Source organism: Spermophilus citellus (genome assembly GCF_964194105.1).
Source record: "Spermophilus citellus genome assembly, chromosome: 16".
Taxonomy (NCBI): Eukaryota; Metazoa; Chordata; class Mammalia; order Rodentia; family Sciuridae; genus Spermophilus; species Spermophilus citellus.
Window position 1 is genome coordinate 45,055,088 of NC_138196.1, and position 15,910 is coordinate 45,070,997.

General features: G+C 34.0%; 1 protein-coding gene across 3 annotated transcripts in view; it reads left to right on the forward strand.

Moving 5' to 3' along the window:
- TUSC3 (tumor suppressor candidate 3) overlaps positions 1-15,910 on the forward strand; it is a 217,148-nt gene that overhangs the window by 103,844 nt on the left and 97,394 nt on the right. For all 3 annotated transcript variants that reach the window (XM_081269285.1, XM_081269286.1, XM_081269284.1), the window contains exons 4-5: positions 5,659-5,799; positions 8,080-8,220. In XM_081269285.1, the coding sequence (XP_081125411.1) occupies positions 5,659-5,799; positions 8,080-8,220 (282 nt within the window). The remainder of the gene's footprint in view (positions 1-5,658; positions 5,800-8,079; positions 8,221-15,910) is intronic.

The window sequence follows — 15,910 nt, forward strand, 5'->3', positions numbered from 1 at the left end:
AGTTTCAGTTGAGCAGGTGCCAGTGCTCAACAGTGGAGAGGCTACCTCACTTCTAGGGGCCCCTTTATCATGCACATGGTCAACATTCTTTTTAAGATATATTATATATTTGGTCTTCATTGTCCGAGGTCCTGTCTTCCAAGTGACCTAATATGTTGGTGATGTTTTCGAAATATTGAGTTTCTAATTTGGTTTATTGTTTCTTTCATGTTAAGGATTTCTTTTTTTTTTTTAAAAAAAACCTCTATCTCCTTATTGAAGTAATCTTTTGCTTCCTGTATTTATGTAGCTCTTTATCAAAATGATCTTTTGCCTCCTGTATTTGCTCTCTTATATCACCCTATAATTCACAGGACATTTTAATTATGTACATGAGGAACTCCTTTTTTGTCATTTCTTCTGCTGTGTTGGCCATGGATTCTAGTAATGTAATATCTTGGTTTGTTTGGGGCACTTTCTTCCCTTGTTTCTTCATGTAGTTTGTATGTCTTCCCTTCTAGCACTGAGGTTCCAAGGCATTAACAGTTTTCACCCTATAGGCTTATAGCGTCCCTGCAGGGTTCCAATACCTCTCCTTTAAGGGGGAGAACAATATTAACATCCCAATACAAACAATAAACCAAATATCCTTAAACCAAATAGCTGCTATTACGACATATATGGTTTTGTCACAATTTACAGAAATGGTGAGTTCAGTTATTATCTATAATATAAACAGTAGGTTTGCAAAAAAGTCCACAGTTTCTGATTATATACAAAGAACCAGGGGTGAGGTGTAGCATGAGATGTTGAGTAGGTAGGAGGTAAGGATATAGAGTTATTATATATTAGGAAGCATGAAAGAGGAATCCAAACAAGTTGGTTAGTAGCAGGAGAAGAGAGAGAAAGTGATTTGGGGTTGACAAGTAAGTGGGAAGACAATAGAGTACAACAAACATTAAGTATTACGAAAAATAAAATATATATGAGATAAAAGAATATACAATACAACTGTAATATACTATTCAGACATCCCAGTCCTTAGTAGCCTAATTCATGAAAAGTACTTGGTTTTACAGATTTGGGGAATGTGAGGGTGGGAGGAGAGACAGAGAAAAAAATAGAGAAAAAAAATCTGGACGGAATATAAAAGATTGTTTTTGTTGCAAGCCAGTGTCTTTCTTGCTTCTCTTCTCATCCAATAGGTTGGGTTGTCTATTGTTTGCTGGTATCTCCATCCTCAGGATGGTGAAGATTATTAGGGTGGGAGGGTTTTTCTTTCTTGCAGGGTAGAACTCCTGTAGGTGGGGTTTAGCTGACACCTTTGGGGTCCTCTTATGTGATGTGGGCACCTGGTCTTATCTCCTTATATTGCCTGTAGACCTCACAATTCCTTGTCTCTAATTTGGTCTCTAAATTGTATCTCACTCACCCCCTCCCTTTCTACTTCCCAATTAGGAAACTCACTCTCCTGAGGTCTATGGGCTGTGCTCTGGGAGCTGCACATCTGTCACCGAGAGCTGTTTTGTATTGTGTAGTTCTGGACCAGGTTTTGCAGCTATGAACGGCCATGTAGCTGTAAGCACTGTGCTGGGTTAGCAGCTGCAGGAGACAGTGGGGAGTTGTGGATTATAGGTACCTTGATTTTGTTTCTAAGCCCCAGCGGGTGTCTTGTGCTGGGAGTTATCCCAACTAAAGATGGTGACAAAGGTGTCCCAAGATGGAGGCAGCTGCTTTTGGTGATGGGGTGTTGGGTCTGGTGGGCCTGGTGGTGGTGTTGGGCAGCATGTTCAGAGATGCTGCTCTGTGGCTTACAGTGTTGTGGCTGGCAGCTGACTGCAGACTCTGTGTAATATTCTCAGGTGCAGGCTACTGCATGTGGGGGACTCCCGCAGTGGTTGCAGTATCCCAAGATGGAGGCAACCTGGGCAAGCCCACGTTAGTAGATGGGGGTCCACACAGGCATGGTGGCCAGAGGTCCAATACATGGGCAGCTGTCGAGAGTCCTCTAATATCTTGGAGAGGAACAGTCTTCCCACTACTTGAATCCCAGGTCACGGAGCAACACAGAATGCAGCCTCCCTCTGGCCCATCATCTTTGATCCTCCCAGAATTCTTAATAGAGTTCTGCATTGTCTTTTCCAAAACTTAGCCCCTGGCAGAGCAATAAGGGTTTTCATTTTAAATGTGGAAATCCACAAAAGTTTTAGAAGTTAATGATTTTTATGAGGAATTTTATTCTGCAAAAGTGGGGAAAATATGTACTTTCTTCTACTTGAGAACTACTAAGGGAAAATATAATGCTTATATTTTCTTTCCCAGTGAGTCATGTTTTGTTTTGTTGTTCCTTTAAATCAGTGTTTTAAAGTACTGTCAGCAATAATTTGGTATCTCAAGATAAAACTAATAAGTACAGAAATTTTTAATTCCTAGCTTACTGGGGAGACCTTCTCAGAGTTACTTCAACTACGTGTAATTTACATGGGAATGGCTGAGGCTAAGTATTGGATGACAGGCCAGTGGATTAATGAATATAGTGTGTTAGAAGCAGCTATTAAACAGATATATGTTGTGCTTTGTTTAGTGTGCCCTTGAAGAATTTCTTTTAATTACATGACTAAAAAATCTAAAATGTTAACCTCTAGTATGGATTTTTCTGATTGTTATAAGAGAAGGAGTATGAGGGACTTCCTCCCTTTTAATATTATACTTAGATGTTGACTGTAGCTCTCTCTTGTGTATTCACTGAAAAAAAAATGCAAGTGAACAACTAACTTCTAGAGTGGGAGAAATACAGGAAAGAAAGGAACCAGTAACTCCATGCTTTTTTCAGTTTAAGCAAAGTTACTAAATGTCCATATGTGCAAAGTTCACTGCAGGAAAATGGACTAAGATATACTCTAGATGTAGAGTAGACACGTATATTTGTGTATATGTGTGTATGACACTTCTCATATATATGTGATGTGTCTGTTATATGATGTTATCTTTTATAATCTGTCTCATATTTGCAGTATATTGTAGAGACTTTTATAATTTACTGATACAATGAACTAGCTTAAAATTTTTATAAAAAGTTATTTTGAAAAAAAAATGTGGGAAATTTACAATTTTTATCCAAAGGAGATAGTTCAAAAAGCATCATCATAGCGTGGCATTGAACTATGCATGCCTGCAATCCCTGTGGTTTAGAAGGCTGAGGCAGAAGGATCGAAAGTTGAAAGTCAGCCTCAGCAACTTCGTGCGGCCCTAAGCAACTCCTCAGTGAGACCCAGTCTCTAAATAAAAATATAAAATACAGCTTGGAATGTGGGTCAGTGGTCGAGTGTCCCTGTGCTCAATCTGATACCGAGAGAGAGAGAGAGAGAGAGAGAGAGAGAGAGAGAGAGAGAGAGAGAGAGAGAGAGAGAGAGAGAACCTGAGTCTGCATCAAAGTGAACCTCTTTATAGCTAGCTGTGTGACCTTTGTAAATTGTGTGATCCTTTCTTTAAGCCCCTCTCTTCTAATCTTTAAGAGGTAAAATAATAGTGCCTTTCTCTTAGGACTTTTGTGAAGATTAAAATTAAATGCTAATATATGTAGATGTTTAATTCTCTGCCTGGTGTATAAATGTGTATTCAATCATAATGGTGTGGCAGTCTTCCTTCTCCCCAAAATACATTATTGTTATTATTATTTTGCAGAAGTTAATTAAATCTAAATTCTGTAGAATAAATGAAAAATTGTATGGTACAGGAATGAAGAGCAAGAAGAGAAACCATTCCAAGAAAAAAAAAAAAAACTAAACTGTGTATCCATTTGGAAAAAATAATTCCTTAAATGTTTTCTTATTCTGGGCTGGGGATGTGGCTCAAGTGGTAGCGCGCTCGCCTGGCATGCGTGCGGCCCAGGTTCAATCCTCAGCACCACATACCAACAAAGATGTTGTGTCCGCCGAGAACTAAAAAATAAATAAATATTTAAAAAAAAAATTCTCTCTCTCTCTCTCTCTCCTCTCTCACTCTCTCTTTAAAAAAAAAAAGTTTTCTTATTCTGTGCTACAGTAACAGAATATTATGAGACTAGATAGTTTATAATGAACAGAAATGTATATAAATGTTTTATGTAAAGGTGCCAGAATCTCTCAAGGGCCTTCTTATTATGTTATCACATGGTGAAAGACAGATAAGACAAGAGGAGTCAGCTTTTCCTTTTATAATACCTCTAATCTGACTCAGAAAGGTAGAGTTTCGTGACCTAGTCATCTCTCAAAGATCCCACCTCTTACTATAATAGTAGCATTTTTTTTTTTTGGTACTGGGGAATTAATTAAACCCAGGGTCTTTTTACTACTTAGCTACATCCCCAGTACTTTTGATATTTTATTTTGACACAGGGTCTTGCTAAATTGCTGAGATTGGCATCAAATTTGCAATCATCCTCCTCAGTTCTCTGGAGTTTCTGGAATTACAGGTGTGTGCCACATACCTGGCCCAAATATTATTATTTACTGGTAGGAATTTTAAAGTACTAATGCAGATAACATGGAGGCAAATAATGAAAATTTGATTGAATTTGTAATACTAAAAATGAGAAATATTTGGAATAGATTTCTGTCAAGTATTCAACTCTTTTGTAGTGAGCTGAATAAAGCTGTATAAATTCGAAGTTATTGTAAATATGACAGCTACAGTCAGAGTTCATTTATAGGGCACAAGCTGTTTTAGTCCTGACTGTAAACTTGGTTGCTCTTGGTAGCTATACTTTTACTGTATCTTTACCTTGATGTCAATTCTTAATTTAATGTCTAATGGGTGTAAATTGATTTGATTTTGATTTCATTCCGATTATTAGGAAATGATGAACTATATTTAACTGTTGGCCTTCCATTTTAAGAGTTTTTAAAAATAATTGCTGGGCAACAGAATGTTAATCTGTGTATACTTTTGTAGTTTGCTCCTCAATATAAATTAATCTAATACATATTTTTAGACTTAATATCATTAAAAAGTATTATAATTACTATAGGATAGTGTTCTGCTTAGTATACTTTTCAAATAGAAATTACCCATGGAAAACATTCCAGTGATATAACCATTTTAGACATTTGAATTAATAGACATGTTGAATGGAAAAAAGACTATATTGTGGGTTTCTTTTGTAATCTCTAGTAATTTTAATTATTCAGACAAAAGATGTCAATTTCTATTGCTTATTAATCATTACTACAAAAAAAGATTTTCAATTTTATAGGAAATTAAATCTACTTATAATGTGTTTGAAATTAATTTCATGTTATGTATATTTTTGCCAAATTTCAATAGTTGGTTAAGAAGCAAAATAATCCCTATATGTTGTAAAATCACTATTTCTGTCACTTCAGTATCTTTTTCTTTACCTTAATTACAAAATTCTAGAAAGATGAAGAATGAAATAACTTTAAAAATGTAGAGGATGCAGTTGAGGATATTAATAATGTATATTAAATGTGAGAGTTCAGAGAAGTTAGTCAAATTCACCATTTTTTTCATTCAGCAGTGCATTGGGATGCATAAAAGCAAAAACTAAGCTCTCAAAAGCCATTTGGATTTTTAAATAAAGTCTGTTTCCAAAATTCAGGCAAAAAGAGTATAAAATGTTAGATCTACAATAGATAATGTTGGGATGATATTTAGTGGTTTTTTTATCATGTTTTACAGCTCAACATGAACTCTGCTCCTACATTTATGCATTTTCCTCCAAAAGGCAGACCCAAGAGAGCTGATACTTTTGACCTTCAAAGAATTGGATTTGCAGCTGAACAGCTAGCAAAGTGGATTGCTGACAGAACAGATGTTCATGTATGCTTTTATTCCCCACATTGTAATAATAGACTGATGAGCTTGTTTTATTAGAGTATTTTAATAAGTCTATAGGATTTTAAAATTTGCATATGGATATTTGTTCTAGCATAGAGAAAACTATGTTTGATATCTAATGAATGATAAGCTGAACTTTGATTAGGTGAATTCAGATGGTTTTTAGAACAATGGTTGGTTGATATTTTAAAAACCGTTAAAAAGTTCATGAGTTAGACCCAAACTAATTGGGGGGGGGAGGGCGGTGAAAATGCATTGACAGTGGTTTAATAATATTAGCAATTAAAGAAATTTAATTAAAAACCAAGTGATAAAATTTTTTATCTTTTATGCAAATAGGAATAAAATTTAGAACCATATGGAAAAAATACCTACTTATGTGTTCTGCTGTTACAACTGTAAATTGATGTAACTATTTTAACAGTATATGTTATAAATCGGTCTTTTGTAATTTAACTTAATTCTACTTCTAGGAATTTAACTTAAGGATGTAATTAGGGATGATTCAGATTCTTAGTCTTAGAAAATTTTTAAAAGCTTTCATTTTAATGGAAAAAATGGAAATAAATCAAATGTCTATAAAATAAGAGACTCAATAAATGTGCTATGGCGTAGCCAAAAAACGATTTGCAAGAATATTTCTTATAGGATCAAACTCATGGTCTGCCAAGTGAGAAAATAGTTTTGAAAGTATTTATAGTATGATCTAGAATTTTTTAAGAGCATAAATGTAAATATAGGTTGAAATAGACTGATTATTGTGGAAGGAGATGATGTTAATGATAACATCTAGGACTTAAAGCTATTTTTTCCCTAATAATTTCATTATTTTCTGCATTGAACAAATATAACCAGTTACTTTAAAAGTGTATTCATACTCAAAGTAATACAGAAGCATTCATTTTTACCAGTAGGTCTGTATACATTTAATCTAAAGAGAGTTGTCTCTCATATGGACCAATTGGACAAATTGTATTTACAGTGTATAATAATTTTATTTGAGCTGCTACCGTCCATATTAGAATTATTGGATCCTATTATGTAGTTCCAATTAGAATGTTATACCCTTTATAACATTTTCCCATCTTTCAAGATCTATTCTAGAATAAGTCATTTCATTTAGTTGTTATCTTTCTTATCTTGCTTTAATCTGGAATATTTCTATAGCCTGCTGGCTGTAGAAATATTTTGACCTTCAAAGAATTGGATTTGCAGCTGAACAGCTAGCAAAGATAATTTTTAAAAAAATGACCCACATAGTATGGTGGCTAATGTTTAGTCATATAGAATTCTGCTTATGCTTTCTTAGCCACTATACTATGTAGGTCATGTTTTTTTTTTTTAAATTATCTCCTGTATTTGTCCTATGAATCATGAGGGGATATTATTTTCATGCCATAATCACTCCAACGTCAGGTACTAAGCAATTGGAGACCTCCTGCAGCCCAAAGCCTTTGGAAGTTATCCAAATCATATCACTTCTGGTATCTTTTTCATGTGGTGTGTGATGCCTCTTGTTTCTTGAACTTGAGAGTACAATCAATTTGTTTTTATCTTAAACTTTTCCACCTGCATCTGACTAATCATATCACAAAAGAATACAAAACATATTATTTCCCCCTGTGGTTTGTAATTTATTGCTATTCTTAATTAATTTGGTTCTAAGTTATATCAGAGTTCACTAGTGGGAGTCCTTCATAGTGAATCCTGTGTTCTGTGACATGCCTCATCATTTTAAATACTTTCTTGTTTTCTGACCTAACAGTTAATTCCAGACTCTTCTTGTATCTACCTATTTACTCAACCTAACATCAAAAGCCATCTCTCCAAAGATCCTTGGTTCTTTTTAGGAAGGAAAAGTTACTATAATCAAGTACTTTACAAATCATGAGTTCCTATCAGTTGTATCTATTTCTATTAAATAGCCTTTACACTTTAAAAGACAACATCAAGAGTGAGTAGACAGCCCACAGAATAGGGGAAATATTTTGAAAATCATTTTTCTGATTTATATTTAGTAATATGTAATAAGGTTCTAAAAAGCAATAAGGAAAAGACAAAACCTATTTAAAAGTGAGCCCAGGATCTGAATAAACATTTCCACATGGAGATTGTACAAAAGGACAATAAGCCTATGGAAAGATGCTGAACTTTGTCATTCCTTAGGGAAACCAATCAAAAATCCAATGAGAAGGGCTAGTAACTGGGAAAAAAAATGATTATTTCTCTTTCACTTTTAAAATTTTCATTTCATTTTTGCAGATTCGTGTTTTCAGACCACCGAACTACTCTGGTACCATTGCTTTGGCCCTGTTAGTGTCACTTGTTGGTGGTTTGCTCTATTTAAGAAGGAACAACTTGGAGTTCATCTATAATAAAACTGGTTGGGCCATGGTATCTTTGGTATGTTATCACACTGTCTCTTTTTCACCTATTTCTTTGTATAATAGTTAAGTTTTATAATATTAGCAAAATGAGCCAGATTATTAATACAATGGATTCAAATATGAATGAGAAGAATTCATTTTTTATGACTGTGATGATATAGTATAAGTTCATTGTCAGTTTAATCTATACTATCTTCCTTCTACTTTTCACTATTAAAATGTAATGTTCCTAAGCACTTGGCACATTTCAAGCACTAAATAACACATATTCAACATATTTAGAAAACCAGTAAGAATTGATAATGTTAGCTTGAAGTAATTTGCAAACTGAAGCAATTTGCAAATGTATTCATTTTTTTCCAACTACTATTTCTACTGTTTGCCTGATGTTTCTTAGGTAGTGGGGTTAATAGATAAAACACAGACTCTGCCTATAATGAATTCATTGTGAGGATACAAACAAATCAATAGACAAATACAGCATAAGGTTATTCGTGCTCTAATGGAGGGTAAACAGGTAGAACTATAGGAATACAGAGAAAGAGTACTTTCTCTAGAGCAAAGGGTATCCCTGAGTGTGAGAGGAGCTAAATTTTAAAAAGTAAATGAAATTCTGAAATTCTTAAGGTCAAGTAATCAATGATGTGGATTATGGACTATTCAGAGAACTATATTTCTGTGTGGCTAGAGCAATGATGACAAAGCAAAAAAAGGAGTAAGAGATGATGCTGGGGGAAAAAAGAAGACAGTTCTTGATCACAATGCTAAGACATATGGGTTTTATCCCACAGGCAATGGGAATCCATTAAAATACTCCTGAGACAGATATCATGATTAAGTTTGTTAGAGTGATCACTGTAGTACATTTCATTTAAAGCAGTGGATTGATTTGGCAGATGGAATACTAGTTAAGATAATATTGGAAGAACCATAGGAACATGCTCCTTTCTGAGTTTCTACAGAAGTACTTTTCTTTCTGATTCTTATGATCATTGCTAAATTTCTTTAAATAATTAGCTAATAAAATAAAACATAAATATTATATTAGTAAAATAGGTTCATATACTGATAGGTCTGGTGCTTACTAGTTATATTAATTAAGACGTTGGTGTTGAAACATAAATATCACAAAATTCATATTATACATATGGGCTTAACCTATTCCTGGAAAATAAGTAAAACGATTTCCTGATGTAGAGGGGATTATTATTATTATTATTATTATTATTATTATTATTATTATTATTTTTAATGTAACTATTTTGAAAGACATGAGAGCAAAGCAAAAAATAGTAACATTAATAAATTGATGTGTGTGTGTGTGTGTGTGTGTGTGTGTGTTTTACATTAAGTGGTATAGTATCAAATTTAAATTAGTTGGGGTGAGTTTAAGATACATACATATTATAATCTCCAGGTGACCAACTGAAAATTAGCAAAGAGATATAGCTAGCAGGTAATAGAAGGATTAAAATATAAAACAAACACTTACCTATAATTACAGAAGAAAAGAGGAAAAACACAGGAATAAAAAACAAATGAAGCAAGCTGGGTGTAGTGAACATGTCTGTAATCCCAGCTACTTTATTCCATTTACTGGGAAGGCTGAGGAAGGAGGATCACAAATTTGAGTCCAACCTAGGCAAATTAGAAAGACTTGCCTCAAAAAAATTAAAAAGATTGTGGCTGGGGAGGTAGCTTAGTGGTAGAGCGTTTGCCTAGCATGTTTAAGGCCCTGGGTTCAGTCCCTAATACTACAAGAAACAAACTCCTCATGAAACAATATAAATTAAAAAATGGGAGAAAACTATAATCATATCAATGTGTTTATGTGCATTGTGTACACAAACATAATACTCTAATAAAATGCAGTTTTCCCACTGGATAAAAGTCAGTGACAAACTGGGTGCAAGAGAAATACTTTAAAGGCAAAGGTACTAAAACAAAAGAATAAAAAACTACAATACCCCAAACAGGCCTAAATAAATGAAGAGATACCCTATATTCAAGATCACAAAATTTTATATTGTCATGTTATATTTCCTTCAGATATATCTATGGTTTTTGATTCCTGGCTAGAACTCCTAAGATGGTGATTAGGCACAAACATTAATGGGAGCAGTTTCTGGCACTGCTTTGGCTTCTGTATGAATAGGGATATAGCACTTGGGAAGTTGCAGCCAAGCAGCTCAGATGCCTTCCCCATGCCCAATGCTGTTTGGTACAGTGGCAGAGTTTGTGGATGCATCCTTGTTGCCACCCTTGTGCCACTTTTTTTATGCTGGTATATATTTGAGGCAGAAAGTTATAAACTCTACCTGAGTAGCCACTATCACAACTTCTCAAAGCCCACCTGAATCCAGCACAGACATGTCTAGCATTCAGATTACATGGAAATGGTGGTGTCATTGCTGCTGCTACTCCTGATTGTGCTCTGCTATCTTGATGATATCTCTGGGGAAAAAAAAAAAACTGGAGTAATTCACTCTGCATGGCATCACTAAGTTGGACAAGATTATCTCCTTTATCTTGAAAGAGAACTAATCAAATTTCTAAGGTTTCTTGAGGCCTTTGCAGAGGAACAACTGAAGGTGCATATATATTTCCTCCATTGAAGTTGTAGTCGATACTTATTCAAAATTAATAGTTATTGGTACGAATCAGCTTTCAGGTACTCCAACTGTCTTTGGTCCCTTTGTCATAGGGCTATAAAAAGTGGCTAGGAAACTATGTCTCAGCATTTTTAGAGTTTCTTTACTGGATTTTTTATGTGATCCAACAGCAAGTTTGGCTGGGGATTAGGAGCTTAAGAGAAAGACAGACCAGTGGTTTCATCTCAAACCCAAAAGTTTCTGTAACAATCTGTAAGCACTTCCCAAGCATTGCTGGTGAGTGCCCCTTGGAATCTATTTCCCATGAACATTTGATGAAATGTCCTATGAGACCCTTAGGCTCTTGGAAAAACGCAGAAGTCGTCTCATGAGTGCCCTGAGAGACCTTCAGGCTTTTTTATTCTTCTAGAACAGCCATTTTGTTTAATTGCCCAATCTCTGCACTATGTCAATTTGCTGAGCTTTCAGATGTCAAGGCGGTAATTTAAAACAAGTAGCAGAAATGAAAGTAACAATCAATATTTATTTACTTACTAGGTCAGTTTATAAGCAAGAGACCAAGAAGAACTGATTAATTTTTCCCCCCGGAATAGTACTGGGCAAGTATCAAATGATACTCATTGCAGAGAGGGAAATCCTTTTACTATGAAGGAGTCCACTAAAGGTATCTGCCTTTATTAGACCCGATGAGGTAAAGGAATTCTGAGTCAACAGGGTTCTCAAAAAGGTGTCAATGTATCACCTAAGGCTCCTGGATAGTCTAGGAATACACACACACACACACACACACACACACACACACACACACACACACATATATATGCATGACTGGCCTAGGAAGGGGAGCATTAGTATCTGACTACAATTAGAAAATGAATGTACTGGCTGGGCACCAAGTCTGGTATGAAAAGGGCAGCCTTCTCTGCCCCACCATCATGAGGCCTTTTGGTTGCCTATTACAACGCTTGAAAGATGAACACTTAGGCTTGTGTCTTGTATATAGACTTATCACATTTTAACCAAGAAAAAGTTAATGTGGCCATAAGGCAAATAGGATTTCAAACAGATATAAATAGTTACAATGTAAGGATTAAGAATAGAGTCTGCCATTTTGGCTTTAAGGACACAAACATAACCTGAAAGAAAAGATATCCTATGTAAATTGCCAACAGAAAGACAGGAGGGGTGGCAGCATTTACTTTAGACAAAATAGACTTTAAGTCAAAAACAAGACAAAGAAAATTATTGTATAATAACAGAAGAGTCAGTTTATCAGATGTGTTTAATAATAGCATAAATATATGCACTCACAACATTGGAATACATTGTATATATAAAGCAAATATTAATAGAGTCAAAAGGAAAAATCGACAGTAATACATAGGGAACTTCAGTGCCTCTTTTTTTGGGTACTGGGGATTGAACCCAGGACCTTGTGCATGTGAGGCAACCACTCTACCAACTGAGCTATATCCCCATCCCCAGTGCCTCTTTTTTAACAGTGAATAAATCATCCAGTAAACCAATGAGGACACAGATGACTTGAGCAGCACCTTAAAACTAACAAGAATATATAGAAATTCCATTGCAACAGCAACAGAATACACATTCTTCTCAAGTACACATGATACATTCTTTAGGATAGATTATATGTTGGGAAATAAAACAAGTATTAACAAATTTAATAAGATTGAAATAATCTCAAGTATGTTTTCTGACTACTACATACTCAAGTATGTTTCTGACTGTGAAACTATAAATTATCAAGACACAAATTAGAAAATTTACAAGTATATGGAAATTAACACACAAGCAAGAAGATTAAAGAAGAAATCAAATGGAAATAAATAAAAATATAAACATAGCATGTTAAAATTTGTGACATTTAGTGAAATAATTCAAGAGAGAAGCTTATAGAAATAAATAACTTATGTGAAGAAAATAATAGATCTCACATAAACAGGTGACTTTTTACTCTAAGGATGAAAAAAAGAACAAACTAAGCCCAAAGTTAGCAGAGGAAGGGGGGGGGGAGAACAGTAAGATATATAAAACAAAGACAATAATAATAGAAGGATCAATGAAACAAAGAGTTGTTTTTTTAAAAATATAAAATAAACAAATCTTTACTAGCCTAACTATGAAGAAAGAAGATTCAGAAGGAAAAATGAAAGAAGAGACGTTATAATTTATACCACAGTAGTACAGATAATCATAAGAAAATACTCTAAACAATTATATGACAACAAATTGGATGGCTTAGGTAAAAGGTAAATTCCTAGAAACATGCAACCTATCAAGACTTATTAAGGAAGAAATACAAAATCTCAGCACACCAGTAATGAATAAGGAGATTGTACCAGTAATCAAAAGCCTCCAAGAAAATGAAACCTAAGATCAAATGGCTTCATTGGTGAATTCTACCAAACATTTGAAGAAAAATCAATACCTGTCTTCCCAATATTTTCCAAAAATTGAAAATAAGATGTTTTCAAGGTCATTTTATAAGGCTAACATTACCCTGAAACCAAAGACTCTATAAGAATACTACATGCCAATATCCCTGATGAATATGAATGCAAAAATCTTCTACAAACTAATAGCAAACCAAATACACCAGTACATTAAAAGGATTGTACATTGGGCTGGGGCTGTAGTTCAGTGGTTGAGTGCTTGCCTAGTACATCTGAGGCCCTGGGTTTGATCCTCAGCATCACATAAAAATAAATAAATAAAGACATTTAAAAAAAAAAAGAGGATCATACACCATGATCAATTGGGATTTGTTACTGAATGCAATGATGGCTCAACATGTGAACCTGAACACATTACATGTGGAAAATAAAAGGAACACCAATCAACCTGAAATTTTTTTAACATACTATCAGCAATTGATAGATTCCAAGACCCCCCCAAAAAAATCTTTTTGAACTTAAACATGTTATATGCCATAGGTGACATGAAAACATGATTTAAATGCTATATTCAGTAAGTAAATGTTGTGTGTTGTTTAAGCATATACAGTGCATTCAAAAACTTTGATCATGAAATTCATTATGAAGGATGAGTTCACAGATTTCAAAAACCAATATAATGTTTTGTGACACTAGTGTAGTGAATTTAGAATTAATATAATATATAATTGAAAAAAACATACTTGGAAACTATCAGTGCACTAGGATTTGAATGTATAATAAATGAAATGTAAACCAAGGTCCAGAGAGAAGAAATGAGTTGATCCTTATTGTAGCTAACAGCATAGTATTTCTGCCTAGTGGACAAAAAAGAGTCTGGGTCCCCATTAAATTCCTTATAGTATCTAGATAATAAAACAAACCTCCTCATACAACTAGTGGTTTCCCAGCCCATTCTCTGAGATTTTTTTGGCGAAGATACAAGTTTCCTATAGTTTTAGAAAAATACGTACCATGCGGGATTCCCTTCACTGAGAGGCTTCTAGGCTGCCACCACCTTGATATATGGCTAGGTAGACATTGAGAAAGAACTCTTGACTTCTCCCACTGAATTCTGATTGCTGAAGACATTTCTTTTTTTTTTTAAATTGTAAAATTATTATACTTCTTATTAAAAGTGAAAATAAGTTAAAATATAAAATGAGATTAAAGAAGCAAGTATTAGAATAATTACTCAAATAGGAAGAGGGTGCTTAAAAAAAAGCTGGCTCTATGAAAACATCAATGAAATGGATATACTTAGTAAGACTGATCAAGGTGAAAACACAGAACAAATAAGATGGGTAAAATAGTACCTAACTCTAAAACAGTTCGTTAAAATTTAATACTATATATCACTATACACACACATGTAGAGAAGGAAAAGGTTTTTATTGAAAACAAAATTATTTTATGAATATATATATATATATGTATATATATATAATAAAGATAATAACCCTTAATAAATTTTATCAGCATCTGCAAGTTATCCTTGAAAAAGTCGCTTGTCCAGTACTTGTTAGGTCATTTTAAAAGAAATATTCATGAAGGGATTATCTAACCATGAAAGCCTTTTTAGAGACTAGTTAAAATGAAAATTCGAACATTTTTAAAAAATAATTTTTACTATAATTATTCAATCATGAATTCCACACATTAATGGGTTTCACTGTGACATTTCTTTATATGAATATATTGCTCTCTTACTCCTCCCTTCTCTTCCTCCTAAATCTGGTGTCCTTTCCCTTCCCTAATAGTCTTCTATGTTGTTCTAGATATCTTATTTTTTTAATGCTTTCCACATATGAGAGAAAACATGGGTCACTTGTCTTTATTTATCTGACTCATTTTGCTGAACCTATAAAATGATGATTTCCTGTTCTTTCCATTTTCTTGCAGATGGCATGATTTCATTCTTCATTATAAGCCCCAACTTCTTTTCCTCATAAAAGTTTTCTTTGGAATATGGTTCTACTTTAGGTCTGAGCATTCCCATTTTCCTCTTGAAAACTAAGTACATAATGAAGAACAAAATAAAACCTCTGAAAATCCATTTCCAAATGGCTGGAAGAGAGAAAAAACCTTCAGACTCCAAGTCACCCATAATTTTGGCATTGACATAGGAGAATAGCTGAGACAGTGTAAGGTGCCCTCCTTTTAATGACCTTTTATCATAATGAACAGGAAGTTCTGAAGTATGGGTGACAGATCTCAAAAACTATAAGGAAATATATATTCCCAGAAAATGAAGATGCTCTTCTAAGAAGTAATAGCTATGATTTCAAACTTCTATTTGGACAGATTCACTAGGAAATCATAAAATGAAGAGAAGCAATGGCCTCAATAACAGAATTTAAAATTATCCATATTATGGACAGAAATTTGTAGAAATTTTTTTAGCATTTGAATGTGGTTGCCTGAATCTTTTGCTTCTAACAGTGACAATTACTGTGAAGTTCCTCAACACTCCATGCTACTGCTAATCTTAATTGAACTCATTGGTGATTATAAATAATATTTATTGAACAGTTATCCTCAGTGTATCCTTTAGTTAGCCTTTCTATCAAATTATATACCTTATCTTACGAAGCCTTTCTTGATAACTGAAAGAATCATAAAACATTTCCTTCTTTTTTTC